At 39.4% G+C, this 21,298-nt stretch overlaps 1 protein-coding gene across 1 annotated transcript in view; it reads left to right on the top strand.

Annotated features, from left to right (window-relative positions):
• PDE11A (phosphodiesterase 11A) overlaps positions 1-21,298 on the top strand; it is a 145,878-nt gene that overhangs the window by 103,369 nt on the left and 21,211 nt on the right. Inside the window, 7 exon segments of the mRNA XM_041124451.1 lie at positions 1,212-1,358; positions 1,464-1,571; positions 7,314-7,423; positions 10,449-10,539; positions 13,696-13,796; positions 17,696-17,773; positions 19,154-19,217. Of these exon segments, the coding sequence (XP_040980385.1) occupies positions 1,212-1,358; positions 1,464-1,571; positions 7,314-7,423; positions 10,449-10,539; positions 13,696-13,796; positions 17,696-17,773; positions 19,154-19,217 (699 nt within the window).

Genomic DNA, 21,298 nt, shown 5'->3' on the forward strand with positions numbered 1-21,298 from the left:
TTGGCCAGAAAAAGCTTTTTACATGTCAGTAACTTGTTGTAGTTAGGGTGCAGTATTTCAAAACTCAAGTTTTCAAAAATGAAACCATAAGGTGGTCACATAGAAGCTGTAACTGTGAAGGTGGACTTACAGTTGCATGAACAAATTGGTATTTTATGCAAGTGAGTAGCTGGATGTACCACACCAGCTGAGTCCATGCGATTTTAACTGATTGAGTGTGGTTCAGCTCATGGCCTGTGGGCTGGATCCAGCCCCTTTGTGAGGCTTCTACCTGACCCGTTGCCTTCTCGCTGTGGGAGACAGGGAACAGATGCTCCTTCAGCAAATGCAGCCTCCTCCACCTGCCCTCTCTAGGGAGATGAGTGGCAAGTCCAAAGGGGTGTAAGGAAGGGCAGACAAGCCAGTGAGGGTTGTCAGCACCTCCACCTGGCTCCCGCAGGTGCTGCCACTGGGCCAGCTACAACACATCTGTGTGTGCAACTGTGTGCATTAGCCAGTCCTGCACACTCATTCCTATCTTTTTGTGTGCATGGAAAGCTCATTCCTTTCTTACAAACAGAACAAAAGTCTGCTGTTACATGGACAAAGCAAAATGTAAGGCTTTTGCTGTTTTTCATTGACTTACTATGTAATCAGCGTGTTGAAAATTATTTTTCTTTTACTTTGAAAAGTACTTCTGCTGGACATTTCTTGTATTACTCTTTTTTTTGGTTCTATGAATGTGTAGTGAACAGTGTAAAGCAAAGGGTACTTGTATGCTTATGAACGTAAAGACATTTGGATGAAGAAATTCTGTAGAGCAGTATATTTACTTTGCATTTCTGAATGGTAGCAATTAAAATTCCCAGCTGCTGGCTGTCCAGATGTTTCTTGCATTACAGCATTGTAATTTGCATCGGAATATATTGTGTTACTGCAGTAGTTGTAAAGTGGTCAGCTCTCACAGTCTAAAGTCTATATACAGGCTCCAGTTGGGATGGTGAGCATATTTCCTGCTCGTACCAGGTTGTTCTTCCCACTGTTTCCCCGCTCTGTTAGCTTGACGTGGTTGTATTTCTCAGATGAAGACTTTTATTGCTCGGCGTTCACATCAAGCAGGGGATGTATTGGCAGGTCAGAACTGATGTATGGATGGTTTCTTGTAAGAGTGACACAGAAAAAAAGACCAAAGTTTTGAATCAGAAGTTTCCCTTTCCCTTTGGCATTTTCAGGCAGCAAACATCCCTCTGGTGTCGGAGCTTGGCATTGATGATATCCATTTTGATGACTTCTCGCTTGATGTGGATGCCATGATTACTGCAGCCCTGCGGATGTTCATGGAACTTGGAATGGTTCAGAAATTTAAAATTGACTACGAGGTAACCATCTGCGCTGCAGAGATATCTGCTGCTTTTGCCTTGGCACTGCTCTGTCCATTTGTACACATTTAGTAGCCCTGATACAATTTGTACTTTTCATTTCAGACTCTGTGTAGGTGGCTTTTGACGGTTAGGAAGAATTATCGAATGGTTTTGTATCACAACTGGAGGCATGCTTTTAATGTCTGCCAGCTAATGTTTGCCATGTTAACTGTAAGTATCCAGCTACAGACACAATCTCATAAGAGCTTTTATTGCTACGTTGCCTTACCTGTCTAAACATTTTCCAACACTTGATTTCTTTTCTAGTTGCTATGATACTCATTCATTTCCAATAGAAATGCATACGGAAGTTATTCAATTTAAGGCGGCACATATTTGGCAAAACCCTACAGTGTTTTAGTGACAGTGATATCACAGGCACATTAAAGTGACTGAAAACAGATGGCAGTCTTGGAGTGAGCTTGTTATTATAGATCCTGATCTTACAAAAATGTTTTTCTTTTGGAACTCTTTGATTTGACATTTATTTCAGACTCTTAAACTGGGAAGTACAAGAACAAGGAATAATAGAATCCCAGAAGTATTTATTATGTTGATATTTATTACCTTATCCAGCTTCATCTAAATAGTTGTAGAAGGTATTGCCTTAAAACATTTTAAGATTAGCTTCCAACATAGTGATCTAAGTGAATCTTGTTTCTCCATTGAACACTGTAACACTTCTGGGTTTTATTAACATGTATCTCCATCAGTACCTGTAACTCCTTTCAGTATACAAGTAAATTCTGTTGAAAGTACTACTGCTCTTACTCGCTCTCTCTCCCTACCCCACAGCAACCTCACTGCATGAAATAATCCATGTTTGGCTAGTCAATTCTTGTAAATGTATCAATAAAAAGCTTGGTGGTCCCAGAGAAGCGACCTGTCTGTATGCACATAACACTTTCTGTTGTGCTTTACATTTTGGGTTTGCCTTATCTCCAGATAAAAATAAGAATTCAAATTTTTCCATTCTTTTCTTCATGTTCAGTTTTAACGGCCAGAGTAATCTATTGTGATTCTTAAAGTGGTCATATTAATAGCACTGGTGCAAGTATTTATTTATCTGGGATATCATGTCCTTGTTCCCTAATTTTTAATCACTGAATGTTTATGTTCTTGTTGCTGGCCAGTCTCTGCGGCGTGGCCAGCGTTTGGACCCTGTCCATAGGTGTGGAGACTCCACAGCCCATGCCATTTGCAGCACGTCAGCACCGTGTTACATGGACTTGAGGCAGCCTGTGGCCTGTTTCCTGCTCACAGGGCACAGCTGACTTGTGCGGGAGTTCCCAGCTGTCCTTCTCCATTTGGCATTGTCTCTGTGGAAGAACTTTGTGTGTCGGGCGAGAAAAAAAAGGGTATGATGTCCCCTAGCAGGTAGAAGTTTGTCTAGTGCTAGGTCCATCGTAACTCTGTGGGTTTGTTTCTGTGAGCATTTACGGAGGCGTGCCAAAGTTGTACCATATGCCATGAGAGAAGGGAAATGCAGATGTTCAACAAGAGAGAAAGGTCACCTCTTTTTCTGGGCATGAGGCTGTTCAGCTGAGCAGAATTAACGTTTCAGCAGGCACTTTCTGATGATCTCTAATGAAATCTTGTGGTAATGTGTAGGCATCGGTCGTTTTTAAAGTTTTATAAACTTTATAGTTATAGAAAAAGGGAAAGCTTTTTCCTCTGAGGAGTAAGGGCAGAGTCAGGCAGCGCCGTTCAGCTGGGAATTACATAAATTTTTGCCAACGGCTGCCAGGGGGTGAGAAGCCCTCGAACCTCACCCGTGAGGACCTCTAGGTGGAGCTCCGAGGCCAGGTTTTCGGCAGGCTGGCTGCTCTTTCGGTGGGAAACTCGGCTCTCCCACCAGGCAGCTCCATCTCAGCCAGCGGTGACTACAGTGGCAGATTCCTGCTGCTTCAACAGCCACCAGCGAGCCTGCGAGGCCTCAGCCATAAACGGCTTTGACCGTGGTTCTCAAAGCATCATTTCGGGATCCTTTTAGCAGTCAGCACAGGGACGCAACTGTCTGTGGGAGGTGATCCAGGACTTTCAAGCCAAGTTCGTTTCATTGCCCATGCTCCTGGTAATAAACCGAATGAGCAGTTCCACGTGCAGGGCTGGATGCGTGTGCCCAAGGCGTTGGACTTGCCATGCATCCCACCCCGCTTTGCTGTGGCTCTGGCTGAGAACACAAATAAGTTCAGGTGTATGATCCACTTGGGCTGCTCTCCGTTCCAGAGACAGGAAGGCTGATCTTGTGAAAAAGGCACAAAGGAGAGAGTCAAGAGACTAGTAATAGCACAAGGCTTGCTCTTACTGCATTTGTCTTGGGGGAACCATCCGAGTTAGTATGTGCCTTGTTTTTTCACTTGCAAAAAGGGGAAAATTCTTTGACCATCAGAGAGGGTCTGATGGTCAAGAAGGTGCTGCTTTGTGCAGTTATTGCACCCTATTCCTGATTTCTCCATGACAGTCAGCAATATTGACTGCACCACAAATATAAACTAATAGGTCTATTTCAGGGGGTTTTCAGGTAGGACTTACTGTAGCGTAGTAATGTTGTGGTTTACCCCTGGATGGCAACTAAGCACCACACAGCTGCTTGCTTCCCCCCCAACCCTGCACCCCCCCCCGCTCAGTGGGATGGGGAGAAGAATCGGAAAAAAAGTAAAACTCGTGGGTTGAGATAAGAACAGTTTACTAATTGAAATAAAACAAAATATAATAAAAATAATAATTGTAATGAAAAGGGAGATAACAAAAAGAGAGAGAGAAATAAAACCCAACAAAAACAAGTGATGCACAATGCAATTGCTCACCACCTGCTGACCGATGCCCAGCCAGTCCCCGAGCAGTGATCCCGGCCTCCTGGCCAACTCCCCCCAGTTTATATATTGAGTATGACGTTCTATGGTATGGAATATCCTTTTGGCTAGTTTGGGTCAGCTGTCCTAGCCATGCTCCCTCCCAGCTTCTTGTGCACCTGGCAGAGCATGGGAAACTGAAAAATCCTTGACTTAGGATGCTACTTAGCAACAACTAAAATGTCAGTGTGTTATCAACATTATTCTCATACTAAATCCAAAACACAGCACTGTACCAGCTACTACGAAGAAAATTAATTCTATCCCAGACGAAACCAGGACAAATGTCTAATCTGTAATGTGGTAGCCTCTAATGGCCCGACCATGCTCCCACTGAATGCAGAAGGAAAACTCAGCTGGGCTGAACAAGCCAAACAACAGAAATCCAACAAAGCTTAAACTACTCCTGGGTCAGCCTTCTGCATGTCTAAGGTATGTTCCTGTATATCTAAGTGTGTATTTTCTCTTTCCAGTTAGACACTGAACAATTATAAGCCCAGTCCTGTAAGCCGTGCTTCTGTATTTCAAACTCACCCAAATATTCTGAAGACAAGCACTGAAGCAAGACTGCTTCTGTGAATTAAGGACATCACATGAGAGCAAACTGCAGGATCATGTCCAGGCTTCATTATCAATGCCTTTGCCTAACGCAGTTCACATTGTTACTTATTTCAAAAAGTAAAAATGAACAAGTAAACAATACAAAATTAAAATCCCATCTGGTGTGCTAATAACAAAACATATAAATGTGGGGCAAGGTATAATGAATGCAATTCATTTCCTCACATGAAAGAATGACCTCCATAACTCACTGGAGACTCTGCCACTCATGAGTTATGGGTCATTCCTTTTCTGGTGAAAATAAATTTTACTGCACCGTCATCTACAGCCATGTATTTTTTTCTCTCTGTGTAAATTCAAAAAATGGGGAAATGTAATCCTCTATTTTCTTACATTATGTTCGAAGCAGATATCCCCTTACCGTAACACTGTTTTAAATTAGATGGTTTTTATTAAGTGAAATATGATATATTTCTCTCATATATTCAATGACAAGACTTTTGATTAAATAAAATGTTGCATTTATTTTTGAGATATTGCTACTGTTAATGAATTCCTTAATCGGCTTTCCTGCATTTGCAGTACAGGTTGAATCCTTGAGTTTAATCAAAGCTTGTGTTATGCTAAAGAATATTTATTACAGCATCAATTTCATATTATAAAACTTCTATTTTAAGTTGTTTTAACTTAGCCATGAATGTCTTCTCTAGATTGAAATTTGACATGTGGCATGTTGTCAGTTACAAACCTATTTTTTAATCCCTTTTTTAAAAATAGACCTTGATTATTATTTGTTATACAAGAGCAATGTTTAAAAAATAAAAACAGAAAACACTAGATTTTAGAGAATTTCCTCTGCCTGGGTAGCTGTTACTGAAACTAAAAAAAGCAATACCATTAGCAATCAGGAGAATCTCTTTCATAATATTCAAGTTACTGTGTGCACCAGTGGATTGTACACAAAAGGAATCTTTTTTCCTCATATTTGATCATGTTTTCTGATATGTAAACTTTGTGCACAATTATAAAGCTTTTGTAGCAAGTCCTGCACTTCCTTAATTCCCACTGAAATGCATTCCTGAGGACCTGAGGGAGCTTGGCTCCCTGTAGTGCCTAAATATTAACTGCAGCCACATTTCAGACTATGAAAACAGAGGCTATTTGGATTTGAATGTGCACTTATTTAAGTAGAATTTGTGGTCTTTAGGGTGAACAGCAGAATTTTCACATGGAATTGCAGCAATTGACTGGCATTTCTGAGTGGGCTGTAAGTTCCTGCCAGGTAAGGACATCAAGTCCCACTGATATTCACTATCTTCTTGCCAGTGGGTGAAATTATGCCCCATTGAAAATCAATGGAATTCAGGATTTCTTACACATTTTGTATTCAGCCTTGGTTTGGTCCTCCAGTATAACTGTATTTTATATTCCTTTTGTATAATTTCCTTTCATACTAACTAGATCATGTGGCTAGTTGAGGAGTGTCATTTGAGACTGGCACTGTGGAAACACAAGTCTTATGATTTTCCAGCTCAGCCAGTCATTTTTGCAGGTAGTATGCTGTTATGCTTCTGAAGAGTTGAAAAACCAGGTTGTTTCTGCCATGGGTAAGATGCACAGCACCAAAGAGGTGGTGTCCCACGCAGGCTCCAGCACCTCCTCCAGACAGGATCTGTTCAAGATTCTTGGGGTTAGCACTAACAGTAGTGTTTCTTTTCTGACATGAGGCAGTTCAGGCAGGAAAACTGCTATGGCAAGAATCCATGAGGAGAAGTATAGTGGCAAAAAAATGTTTCTAGGATCAGCTCCCCCATTCACACGGGCATATCTGGTCTTAGCTGCTAGTGGGGAATTTCAATACATCAGTTTTCAAAATTCTTTCCCAAATTCAAGTGGGTATCTGCAGCAGAAATATGCCGTTTGAGACAATTCCTCTTTAAATCATGCCACTTCACTTCGCGTGTCCCAGATAACAAACCTCTTAATAGTTTGTAACAATTCCATAGAGTATATTTTAGCTGGCTCCTTTTATAGCTATTTTGATTTAACATCTCAGCTATCTCTGACAGTAGGGACTGGCTAAGATGGTCACCTCAGGATTGAATAAATCTGTCTAAATACTTCTCTGAACAATGATTTCAAAATGGAATCAATTTTGGTTTGTGTTTCTGTGATATGAAATTCCAGTTCTTGTCTTAGTGTGTAGTTGTTGGTGTTTGTTTTTAGCTTTTTTTGTCTTTAGAGCCTTCTGGGTAGTGGAGAAATGGCATGCTGGAAATGCAACAGAGATATAATAACAGATCACTCCAAGGACGTTATCTATTCTGCTAACCATCTAACATACAGCAGGGAATATAATATGACAATAAAGCATTTATCTTCTCCTTACTGAAACATTCATGGTATCAAAACAACATTGACTGTTGCTCGATGGACTACCATTACTTATCCCTTTTGCTACTGATAGTTACAGCTGCTATTTTTTTTCTGCTCTCAGACTGCAGGATTTCAGGAGATTCTAACTGAAATTGAAATTTTAGCTTTGATTGTGGGATGCTTATGTCATGACCTTGACCACAGGGGAACCAACAATGCCTTCCAAGCCAAGTAAGTTTTCTAATTCTTATTACTTTAATTTGTTTTTCTTCCACAGAAGAGCAAAAGGTGACCAGGATAAAGAATGAAGCATTAATTTCAGGCCTCCTAGGCCAAGGCCAAGTATTTTTATTCTCGTATGTAGTGAGGGACTATCCATCTTTATCATTCTCTGTTCTTTTGGGTAATTGCTGGCTTGTCCTTTGTATCAGCTGTTGAACTGACACCGTGTATTGAAACATGGTACCAAACTTTGATGTTCTTTTCAGGCTCAGGTATTACTGATGCTGGTATTCAACCCAGGAAACACTGAAACTGTCTATCTGGGTTGTTCTTGCTGGCTGGAATGCATGATGTTAAGCAAAATCTTGTTAAACTATTAAGAAGAAAAGAAGATAGGTAAAACTGAAATAATGCTTTCATAAAAACTTTCACACTAGTATAGATAAGCATACATAAAGTGATTCCTAGCTTATGAAGTATGAAACCGCTGCCATCATGCTGGACCTCTGATGCATATTGTCCACAACGGGTGGCTGGAGTAGTTGCCTCACCACACACCCATCATTTGTGGAGCACACAGGGTCCCTGGTCTGTAGGAATGCCTCCTTCCTGGCCTGCCCCACACGCCGGAGCACACAGAGCCTGTTCAGAGACATGCTGCAGTGGGCAGCGGTGGGCTGGCCACCCACTGCAATGGTCAGTACCTACCAGAACACAAAGGTGGATCTCGAAGGCAGATTCTTACATCACCTATGTGAAATCTTGCTCTCCAGACTGCTTTCACTTTTAAAAATTAATTTTATTCTATTCAAAGTTCTTAGGACCTGATTCAGCAGCCCTCACTTGCATATATATTTTACTGTCCAGGCTGCTGCCCTCCAACACAGTGAAGTAGAAGCAGGTTTGTAGAAGGTTTGAGGTACTTCTTACTGTGGTGGTAAGGGAACTCCCTTGACCAAGGTCAAATTCTTTTCAAAATCTGCGTTCCCTGAGAACAGGGCGGGGACAACAGGAAGTGTCCCCTGACAACATCCTGGCCAAGCTGTGAAACAAAGCTGTCGGACACAGAGACTCCTCCAAATCCCATGTTGTTTTCTCAACTCCCCAGGTCCTCTACAGTCAAAATAGGAGACCTTGAGGCTCTCTCTCGTCGGGCAGATCCCAGCATGCATTTGCAGCTTTGTCTGTTCTGCATTACTGCTAATCCTCCACTGTGATGGGGAAGTGGTCAAATGGTTGTCCAAAGACATTTGAAAGATAGGGTGATGTTGTATTAAGCCTATTTTGTCCCTATCTTTTGCAGAAATACTCTGCTGCGATGTGTGTATGCACGGGCTGCTGCATTTCTGGGGGCGAGTTGCCTCAGTGAACATCACTCAAACTGATGTTTCTGATATTCGCTAAGCTGCCATTTCCTGAGCTATTGGTGTTGCTGTACAGTCTCAATGAAACAATGACACTGTCTGGATCTTCAATCACCATAGCAAGGAAAATCAATTGCAGTTCTCAAAAGACAGAGCTCGTGGTGCAAAGGTTACCAAGCACTGCTAGATGCCTTTTTGCAGCTGAGTCTTGAAGGGAATCAAAAAAGACGAGACAAATGGGAAGGAAGCTTAGCTGATTGATGTTTATGTTCCTAATTTACAAAAATGAGACCTAAGATTTACATCCTGACCGTTTTAGGCTCTGATTAAGTTAACCACTTCTCCACTCTAACATCATACAACAATATCTCTTGTGCAGAGGGATGGCTGAGTTAAAGGTAGAGGTTTCGGCATTAGACTGCTATCACTTATACTTGTTGTTTGACAACAGAATACAAAGAGGAGGCTACCATTTTACGACTCCATAAAGAAATTGCTGAAGACATTTAACAAAAGACAAACATTACCACACATGTATAAAACATCCCTGAAAACAGAAGCTGTAGTTTTCATAACAGCAGCTGTGATTTATTCCTCTAACCTGACATAAATTTAAGCATCACATTTTCCTATTTTATCTTCAGTGTTCAATACTGCTGTTCTGTGTGATGAAAGTTCAAGAGGTATGTGATGGAGGCAATATCAGTTGTGTGAAATGGCTCAGTTATATATCTCAACACCACGTTCTCTAGGGATAATGTTTCCTGGACATCCTTCTCTCTAATATAGCTGCTTCTGGTAATTAAATATCAGTATGGTGCAGTTTTATAGTATATGCTCCTAGGAGACTCTTTCTGTTTGTCTCTAGCATAATCTCTTATTTTCATTTCTTTGGAAAGAAAACCCATCTTGTCACTTTAGGCTGGGTCCCAGAAGTGAAGTACTGGTGAACAGTAACTATTCTCACAATCCAGTCCCGGTCTCTGCACCTCCTAACGATTCTCAATTTTATAATTGTATTCTGTAGATTTTTGTTCTTTAAACTTAGAAAACCCACCTGCTCTGTGCGTTTTGAAGCTAATTTTGTTTTGGACAATAAACACGGTGAGAAAATACATTCTAAAGAGATGCTAAACTTCACTTTTATATTCACTGCTCTCACTTATGTTTTTTTACCTTAGTATTTTTTTTAAGTGCCTGATTTTACATACAGACAGAACCTCACTGCATTTGCAGTTGGTTTTTTGTTGTGTTTTGGGGGTTTTTAAGAGTTTGTAATCACCCATTGTAAGCCATTGTGTTTATATCTATTAAGAATTAAAAATAAAAAGTAGTAGCAGAACAGACGGTCCTAGCCCAGGGACGTTAGTGTTTGTCTTTACTGCACAGTGGTGCGCCTGTGCTGTTGCATCACTGAGGCACTGTGAAAGTTGCATTACAAAATTTCATGTAGTTCCAGGAAAATCTTTAGCCAGCTGATGATATTTAGCAAAGTCTGGAACATAAATGCCTTGTATCTGGCTTTAAACTAGTATTTTGATCTTGTCAACTGTCTTAAGTGTGGTTGCTGAAATGGAGTGTGGCTACGTGCTTTTGTTACTGAATTGTCTCTGAAACCTGCTTCGTAAGCAGACGAGCAGTATTTGTTGACTCCCCATGTTCTGTTTCAGGAGCGGATCAGCCTTAGCTCAGCTCTATGGCACCTCTGCTACCTTGGAGCACCACCATTTCAATCATGCTGTCATGATTCTCCAAAGTGAGGTACAAAAGCATTACTATTAATCTCACTGTAAGCTGTTGGGCAGTTTCAGCCGGAGAAAGGAAATACCACACACGGTACCTTTTTAATGCCCTCTCCTTGAGGAATTATTTATTCGTTACCACAAAGGTCACAACTAGCACAAAATTAAACAACTACAAATGCTGATCATAGAGCCCAGAGATTATATTTGTCTCAATCAGCTAGGGGCAAGGAGAACACATCCTCATCATATTGTCAGCTTTTCTCAGTTGTCTTACATACATCCTGCTCAGTGGTTTATGAGTAGGCGAAACAAGCTCTTACGTTTCCCCACAGGTGTAGTATTCAGAGTATCACAGTCATCCTTTACTGGATCAATTTAATTTCTTTGACAGTCTTTCTGTAATCAGTATTTTTATAATGGTTTGCATTATTTTGCTAAATGATTTTTCTAAAAAATATCAGCAATATCATGCTGTCCGATGTACACTGGTTGCTTTGCAGATACACATAAAGACATAGCTCTTGCCTAGAATATCTTGCGCATAACAGTATGCAGCATGCACTACCCCAGAGACGTAGTGAGAAAAGTAGAAGGATGGACACGCAATCCTTACAAAACAATGGATGTATTTTCTTAATGTACACAGATAGGCTGTTACAAAATGCATTCAGTATATATAAAAACAAAAATGTTGTTCATGCAGCACAATTGGAGACCATATGCTGATCCACAGTAACTTTTGAAGAGCATCTGGGAATGTCCCATGATCACAGACAAATGGGAACAGGGTGATGGCTTTACCTCTGTGTATGGTGCACAGAGGTTAGTCATGGGACTGTGGCTTTAGTGTTCAGTTTCTCAGCATTATATTAAAAAAGACATAGGAAAGGAGAGCACCAGCATGAGATTTAAACAGCTCAATCTGCTTAGCCTAGCCTAGCTTATCTGAAAGGTGATACTAGGAATTAAATGGCTCCTTATACTACTAGGGAAAGGCATAAGAAAAAGCAGCATTTGAAAGTTAAACAGACTGGTTCAGAATAGGAAAAAAGGAAAGGCTTTTAGGGCTTTTTGTTTGTTTGTTTTTGTTGGTTTTTTTTTTCCTAAACCAATGAGACTGTTCAGCCTCTGGAGCAAGCCTTCCTGGAAAACAGTGATTTCTCTAGTTCCTGAAATCTTCATCATGACTGAATGTCTTTTTGAAGACAGGCACCAGACATGGACAACTCTGTGAAAGTTTATAGCTCATGTCAGTCTAGATGCTTTTCTTTACCTTTTCCAGCTTAAAAATCAAGAAATTTATGAAAAAAATACTTTTTTTCCTTGGAATCTACTCCAGCTTCTTTCAGAGATGTAAAATATTACTTGAAATGCAAGTCGTCCCCTTTGATCATTCAGGCAGCTTCTTCTCCAGGTCCTCATTTCTAGACCAGAAAAATAATCCTACAGGATTTTTATCCAATAGATACTATTTGCTAATGGAACACAACACCCCTTAGTTTGGAATAACTGCAGATTTGGATCCTCCAATCTACTTAAAGATACACCAACTTTCACTAGCTGAGTGGCTGGTCTCCTCTCTCAAATAAACTGAAATTAGATTATATCCTGTCCACTGATGTTGATATTCTAGGCTGTCTTTGCTGTCTAGAAGGAAACATAGTATATTGTATTTTCTTGTGTTGGACAAAGGAGCTATTTATCCTTTACTCTTGAACATGCTAACCTCAGTATAAGTGATCTTGAGCTTTGTAGTGACATGGTTCTATACACCACGAAACAGGTCAGAAAGGCAACAGATATCATAGAACAACAGACAACTTGGTAAATTGCCCCTGTTGTAAGAGCTGCTATTTTCCTGATACATTTTGCTTTATTTTCTCCTGAGTATTTTGGTTTTAAAATTGTTTTTCATAAATAAGCTTTAGATTCTCCAATCCTTCTCAATATTTAGTTGAAAAGAAATAATCATTTCATTGGCACAGAGAAGACCATCTTTTATGCATGGCAAATTATTTTTTTAGTCCAACAATTAGCTGATTTATTAAAAAATACCATTTCTATCTCCAGACCTTATTTCATCTATGTCCTCAGACCATCATGGTTATAGCAATCCTGTTCCTGGAAAATTCTTGGGTTTAAGGGCATTTTAATCTTCCTAAGCAGTAGATGGCAGTGCATACTGAATGTGTGCAATACAGTGCTAAATACCACCAAAAAAAGACTCTGTTTAGCAAGAACCTCATTATTTCTTTAGGTAATTTGGAAAAAAAAAAAAAAAAGTGTACTACTTTTATTTCGTTATATTGACTAATGTCACAAAGACCACTTCTTAAGCTTACAATTAGAATTTTCCCTTAATTTTGTTTCTTTCAGCTTATTTTCTCTAGGATTTCATAGAGAAATTATAGGATATCTATAGTTAGTATATCTCTTGTTTTCTCTTAGTTTTCAGAAATCTATATCTCTTAGTTTTCAGAAATTCAGTTCCAAAAGGACCTCCCTGCTCTAAAATAGCAATATTAAATAATTTGTTTCCTTTCATTCTGGTCATAGAGCACCTTTCAAATTCTTAATCCATGATCCCTTAAGAAGTAGCCTACTGGGCCTAAAAATGGCGTCTAAACTGCCTAAAGTTGCCGTTCTTTAGACTGCATAGGCAATGCTTGTATACACTGTAAGACAACGCAGTAATGGGCAGAGTGAGCAAATGGGCTGTTTTGAATGAAAAACTGATTTAGTGTCTTTGACTGCTCTAACAGCAGTTTGTGTGCCTGCAAGCAGCAGCACAGATAAATCTATTAGGAGCACAACTCAAACGCTGCAATGCACAGCTCCCCAAAACATTTAATAAGAGGAAAGATTGAGATGTATCCATAGTTTTTCCCCATAAACTGAGTCTGTGCAGGGTCAGAGCAAAGAGTAAATCTTTCCTCAAGAGGCTATAATTTCAGCAAGGTTTAGAAAAACATACCAAGTGCTTGATTACAATCGTCAACTCTTCCACCTCAATGTAATCTCAGCAGTATTAACATTATTATTTTGTCGTAGTTTTGCCATGAATCAGAAAAGACCTCTGTTACAAGGAAACTGTAGACTAAAGAGTTAGAAAACCTTTTAAAAACCTATATTGATTGCTAGCCCTTTACCTCTTTTATCTCTTTCATTATAGGGTCACAACATCTTTGCTAACTTGTCCTCTAAGGACTACAGTGACCTTATGCAGCTTCTAAAGCAATCGATATTGGCAACAGACCTCACTCTATATTTTGAGTAAGTATTGGCATTTCTTGTATTTGACAAATGAAAATTCGAAGAACTTACTCTAATGACCTATTAAATACCAATAAGGATATATAATATGAGAAATTAGTGTTTAGCTGTGGTTGAAGAGATTTAGTCTAATACTTAGTATATCTTAGGCTAATAGAAATATCTCAAGTGTCCAAGTAAGTTTTGCTTTAATGTGTAACATGTCTGTATCAACAAAAAGCAAGTGAAATCCTAGGCTTATACTTCAAAGCAATCCAAGGAATCAGTTACAGCTCAGTCCCATAATTCTTCTGTCCCTTCTGTGTTCATTTCTTCAGGCATGTAGAAAATCAATGACATTTTAGAATTCTCTTCCACCATTCCAGAGTTTCTAAACATGTATGCTAAGAAATATTATATTTAGTTACAGACCCAGTTCCAGAGGTAATGAAAGCATATCCATTGCTGCTTTGAAGACAAAGTATGCCAAATTGCATCACATGAGAATAAGTCTTAAAAAGCTTGACTCAAGAGAAGTATAATAGGATCTCTGTCATCCAGTTTTCTTCCTTTTCCTTGTTTGCAAATCAAATCTCTAAGTAGACTTCAAGTTGGTGCTATTTTATGTCTTTCAAATACTGTTAATTATTACCAAGGTCTTCCCAGTGAGAATGCATGGGAGCATGCGTGTAGTCGGAGGAGTCGTGGTGCCACCATCACAATCCACTTTTGACATCCCCCTGTCTGGCACATGCCTGTGGCTGACTTACAGGGAGAAGTGCTGTCGGATGTGCAGTTTCAGCATACTACCTTCGCAGTCTTGACAATAATTCATCCTTTAGGACTTTTTGTTTGATGTCCATCAGCATCCTATGCCGTACACTGCTGGGTAGCAGTTAGTAATGTTTTTCTTAGGGTGCTATAGCTAGATTCTGCCCCTCCTTTGTAGTGATGGTTGATACCAAACCAAGTTTCCAGAAAACTTCAGGCAAAGTCTTTACCCTGAAATTGTTCAACTATCTATATCAGCATCGTATCTTTAACTGTTAATTGCAGGAATACTAGCTGGGATGCTGGAATGTTTTCTTTGTCTTTTTTCCTCAGTAGTTGGTTGCTGTGCCAAGGACTGTTTCTAAACAGTACTGGCAGTGGACACACTGATATTCTTCGTTTCCCACAAGTCTATTCTCAGAGAAGTTGTATCAAGAAAGGGTTTTAGTGATTAGTTTTATTATAACTAACTTCTAAATATTAGTCCATGAAGAAATTTCTGCTTGCTGACATGAAAATTCTGAGCAGAACAAATAAGCCCTTTTAAGCATACTCTTTTTGAAGCTGTCTGTTAAGATTGCTTGTTATTGGGGTGGGGGGAGGGTGGGTCTGGTATGACGGGGAATTTGCTGACAGCTGTAAGTGAGATACAAGGACCACAGGGATGTGTCAGTATGCATTCTCCTGTCTCACCACAAACAACAAGTGCTGCAGAAATGTTTTGTGCTGTCAAGGAAAAGATGAGTAGCAGGGGCTGAGCGGGCAGCTGCCCTGGCCAAGATCCTGCAGCCCCTGGAAGAGCCAGAGAGGGCCCGCGGCAGTGCCTTGGGAGGGAACTCAGTCCAGACCCAGATGTGATGGAGCTCTTTTCCCTGTGTGCCTTAGGTTGAAAAACTACATGGTCAAGTTGTCTTTCTAGTTTTAATACAGAGAAATAATATCCAAAAAGGGACGTCAGCTGAATTTCAAGATTATTCTTCCTTGCTTGCATAATTGATTTTTATGTGCTACATGAATCAGAAAACTTTTAGCAAATGAGGCCTCTTTACTCAAAAGTCTGCAGATAAGTTATCTTTTCCTCTTGTGTTATTATGATTCATTAATCAGGTAGTTGTTATGCTACTTTACTTCCAAAAGTGCCTGAAAATCACTCCCTGGAAACGTTGATGATTTACACTTCTTAAAGCCATCCTATGTGAACAGATGTGTCTGGGCAAGTACTTAACTACTTTTTCAGTTTGCTACATCTTCAATGTTTTTGTAGAGAAGGAAATTCTCATATCGGTATTCTTAGAATGCCTAAACCTAAAGGTCACAAAGTGCAGCTAGCAAAACAGCAACAAAACTCCAGGCAGAGTAAAGCTTTATGACTTTCTCAAGGCACTACTTTTCTACAAACAAACAAAAAGATGACTTTCAGTGAAAGATCAGATGGAACATATACTTGATTTTAGTAGATAATTCTATATAACAATGCTTGTAGATCATACAACAAGCAAAAGCATGGAACCAAAATGAAGTTTATGGAAATTCATTCAAATGGTGTCTTGAGCCACTGGGCTGTAAAGCAACTGGATTTGCTATATATAGCAAGACAACTTTCCCTTCCAGGCAAAATACAACCAGAGTCAATGTTACTCAAAGACTTGGCAAAATTCTTATAATTCTGTTTATTTCTGAAATCCTGGCATATTATGTTTGCTTAATAATGGCAAACCTCTTCGTTTTGGATACCATGCATAAGCAACCAGTAGGAAACACTAAATTGTTTCTTTATACATGGCTGCTTTCCTCAGGTTGACTCCTTCCAACAACAGAAATTCTCTGTGGAGTTGGACTACTACTTCTGCATCCATTTAGATGTATTTCAAAGAAAATTCTTATTTTAAAGTTTTCAGCTTAACATAAGGCCTTGAGATTCATATTTTCAGTTACTGTTTATGGATCTCTATATTTTAAATTTGAGTGTTTGAGATTTCTGGGATGTCATCTTCCTGAGCTTTCAGCTTTAAACATTCTTCCCTGGTTTTTGTCCAGTAACATAGGAATTGCCTAGAATATCCAATACTTCAAAATGAAATCATTACCAAATTTTACATTGTTAGACTGGGCACTGAAATACGAGATGCAAAAAAACTACTGCTCGCTCTCTTAATGGAGTATATAGTTTTTGATGATCTGCTTAGGATTAGGCTGGTTTAAGATTTATGTGCCAACTACTGTTGGCCATTAAAATTTTCATCGTTGCAATATTTATTTCCACTGGGCCATGATGCTATAACTTTGTGTGAGAGAACTGAATTTTGTTTTCTGCCTGTGTGACTTTGCATTGTCCCAGCAAATTTTGTAACGTGAAATTCTTTTATATCTTATTTCACGAATATGTCTGGGCAAGTTGCTCTGTATTTTTGTACCTCAACTTCTGCTATATCTGGGGCAGGATCTATTTCATATTGTAGTCACACTGTGTGCAATAAGAGCTGCTTGGAATCTCAGTCCCATAAAAAAACACAGACTATGATGAGTCAGAATTTTTTTTACTTAAAGGCACCAAACATCAACATGTTCAGGCTCATGTTTTGTCCATCTTTGAGGACATAGGCAAGATATTCCAGAAGACAAAGCATGGGACCAAGCAGGGAGACCTAGTTTCTAGTCAATAAGAACTACTACCTCGAGACATCTGCAGCTCCTGTGTCTCACTGTTCTGTTCTGTGTGCTGGAAATAACAGGAAATGCACGTTTCTGAAAAACCGTTCAGGATACAGAAGTAAAAACCATTTTGCAAGGACAAGTAAAGAAGTGTGTATATATTTCAGCAGTGTTTCTATTGTCTGTCTGTCCACTGCTGTAGTTGAACATTTCATGCTTCCATGGAAGACTGAACATTTTGGTACCATTTATTTCCTTATCTGCAGAGACCATAAATACAATATTGCTTTTACTAGGCAACTCTGACATTGATAACAGACATTTATAGAACGTGTTCGGAAATTAGTATGTTTCGCTTAAATGGACTGTCAGTGTAACGACTTTAGCAATAATACATGAGGTGCAATGATTTCATATCATCCAGAGAACCGTGTTTCTGCTGCAGTGCTGCCCTGGAAGCGTCTTGTTTCCTTCTCTGATAATCTGTTTTGTTGCAGGAGAAGGACCGAGTTTTTTGAACTTGTCAGTAAAGGTGGTTATGATTGGAATATAAAAAACCACCGAGAAGTATTTCGGTGAGCACTACTATTTCTTGCTTTCTGGTTATTTCAAAGTGTAGCCATGTTTGTTTAAGGAATTTCATATATGATAGAGTGAAGACTTAGAGTAACGAGAAGGTAGCTTGTTTTAAAATGTGATCCATGATATGAAACGTATGGTACGATTTCTAAACATTACCAAACAGCAGGGATGTAATCAGTGTGACCTCATCTTCTCCATTCTTATTTCTGCCTTCACACTCTGTCATGTTTTCTTCCCTTTCTCCCAGCCTCACCAGTTACTGCTCAGCCCTTCCATTCTTTCTCCAGAAAGCATCAATATTCTGCCTCAGGAGACAAAAAGATCTTTCTTGTCCATTTCCCTGTTCCCTCTTCTCAGCTGTTTCCTTTCACTGGCTGTGCTTCTCTCTGCTCTTCTAAGTCTGTACCTGGGAATCTGCAGATACACAGTGCTCTTCTAGCCCTCAAGAATGATCTGAGCATGCATCCTATTGAAAACCTCAGACATTGTGGATGGTTTGAGCATGCCACGCATTTGAGACAATAAAATGTGTGCATTCACATATGCATGCCTGGTTATGTCTCATTTTATCTGAAATTTCATTAAAATTCTGTTTCTTTTGGTCTTTTGACCAAAATATTGGCCATTTTCTATTTTCCATATCATTTCACCCATTCCTAATTTTAGATTCAGGCAATATATTTGATGCTTCATTTTCAGTGCCCTTGTTCTTCATTTAAACTTTCTTGGACTTTTATCTGCATCATGGTACTGTACATAAACGCTTTCTACGGCTGAACAGTTTCTTTCTCCTAATGCATATAAAACATGGTTGTAGCTAGGTATTAAACTACAGTGGAACAGTATAGCTCATAGTAAATCTTAAATTTTTATTGCAGATGAGCAGTAGAAACTGCTTAAACAGTGTCTGGGATACCTCCTGTGATTACAGGTTCTCTTCCTACAGCAGTGACTTACAAATAGGCATATAAATTAATCCAGTTTGCAGGTGTATTATGTAATAATACCCTCACTTATATCATGTGAAGCACATGCTTTCTAGTATATTATAGGTATTAATGTAAGTAGTGTTAGAAGTATTGCAAAATTAGCAGTTACTCCCTTGCAATATCATTTCTTTTCTAGTGTGTAGTGCACAATACCAAAATTCATCATCTGATGACCTGCAACACATTAGGCTTCCTAGGCACAATTGTGATGTAAAAGGCATGCTGATGGCTGAGATTTCAAACATGTCATTCTTTTCTGGAGGAAAAGAAGGTGCCAGGGCTGACATTTTATATATGTATTATTTATTTATGCATCCAGAGCAGAGTTGTTTAGAAATCCAACAAAGGTTGATTCAGCTTGTATTGTTCATTTCTGTTTTTCAGATCAATGCTAATGACAGCCTGTGACCTTGGAGCTGTGACCAAACCGTGGGAGATTTCAAGACAGGCAAGTCATGATTAATAGCAGGGCTGGGAGGAGGCGGGACTGGCGGGACAATATTCCCAGGGCCCTGGCTTACAAGGGACCAAAACTGGAATCAATTTACAGCAGTATTAATGCTATAAAGAAATAGCAGGGGGTTTCTGCAAGAAATGGTTTATTGCATAATCTTTCTATGTACACATGCTGGTGAGCAGCATGTAGGTACCTGAAGAGATCTGGCTTTACAACCTCTCCTCTTATTAACCTTTTAAATCCATATCAAAAAAATGGATGGATTAAAAAAAGTGTTAGCCACATGTAGCTGTGCTTACTAGTTTTGCCCCAAAGTTTTTCTTGGCAGTGGTAGAATCTTCCCTAAATCAAAAATACCAGCAGATGATCTGCAAACTTTGATTAACATAAAATCTTCAGTATATGTGATAAGAGAAATGTGTTCATTTTCTCAACATTGATGGAAAAAAGTACAAGTGTAGTATAGAGCCCTTTTTAGCATCCTGTACTTAGAAACACATAAAAATTCAGGCTTCTGCTGCTGAGTAGGCTCTTTAGAAATATACATAAAACTTGGGTCCAGCATTGGCAAACAATTACAATGTGAGAAAGCAACCTGTCCCAAAAGTCTTGTCCTTTACCACATGATTTTGCCTCTTCTAGGCATCCTTCCTTACTCAGCATCCACCCTTAATATTTCCTGTATCCATGCTAATAACTCTCTGTCCTTTACTGAGGTCCAGAACAAGCTAGTAGAACGCAGGCTGCATAAGGTTTTGGAGGAATATACAGCATCAAGAAGCAAACAGGAAATCACTCAGCTGCACTGGTGTTAGCTAAGCACCTGGAGGGAGTTTGACTGGCTTAACAGCAAAGTGATAGTTAAAAAGATGGGGTGAGAAAGAGAAGCTAGACCAGAGAACTAGTGAGGCAGGAGCAGCCAGATTTCTTGGAGAAGGACAAGGAAGTGACAGAAGCTGAAAGAGACCTATAAAAGTTACATGCACATTAACTCAGTAAAAAAGCATTTATGTGGTGAGGGCTTCAGCTCAGTTTGCAGTTGCAGACAGATGAGTCGTTTTTGCTTTTGTAAGCAGACTATGACAATAGTCCTTCTAAGGCTGTTACTCGGCCAGAACATGGTCACTTCATGTGGAAATCAGGGAAGTTGCTCATATCCTGCAGTGGGAAAATGAGTCACAATGTTTTTCAGTGCCACCTAGCCACAGCTGCAGTGTGTGCAATCCTTCCTCATTTTTCGTCTTTAACCCAGTTAACTTCTCCATTTTCTTTGACAGCCAAAATGTCAGGTAGGGTCTGCTTTCCATGTTGTCAATCTTTGTGCTGTGGTGCTGAATTAGCGCTGAAGCCTCTGGCAAACTAGGTTTTTATCTTTATCACTTTTGAGGTCTGCAGGTGAAAATTCCCCTGCAGCCTAGTGTACGGGTTTACTTTATATTGAAAAATCCAGTCTGGGATTGATTGAAACAAAACATTACCTGTTTGATTGAAACAAAACATTACCTGGTTGAGCAGATAGGCTAGTAAGTCCACAGAGGGAAAACAGGAAATAGTTGGATCCGAACTGTGCCGAAAGGAAAAAAACATGGAAAAGTGAGGGAGAAAGAGATTAAAATATATGAATCAAAGGGAATACAGGCTACATGTAAGAAGTCAAAATTCAGGAAGAGAAGATGGAAACAGACAAAAGAAGAGGGAAAGGGACACAAAGAGATCAGGATCAGAATAGCAGTGAGAGACAGAGGTGAGACTATGTCTTGATTATTTTTATACAATACACTTGGCAAACCCTTAATTGCTGTTAAGTTGTTAATTATTCCTCTATCTGGAGTATTGATCCAGAATTTTATTAGTGCGCTGGGATTACATACATTATAAAGTTCCAAACTGTGTGATAGCCTGGCTCAAGATTTAAGAGTACTTTATAACATCACTTCACCTACTTCCAATGTATTTTGGTACTCCTTATTTCAACTGTAACAAGCTTAGGACTTGTGAATGTTAGCTACCATGCAGTTGCTAGAGCAAGAAATTTTGAGATTTTATGAAGTGCAGGTTTTCTGCTTAGTTCA

Source organism: Aquila chrysaetos, chromosome 6 (assembly GCF_900496995.4).
Source record: "Aquila chrysaetos chrysaetos chromosome 6, bAquChr1.4, whole genome shotgun sequence".
NCBI classification, from domain to species: Eukaryota; Metazoa; Chordata; class Aves; order Accipitriformes; family Accipitridae; genus Aquila; species Aquila chrysaetos.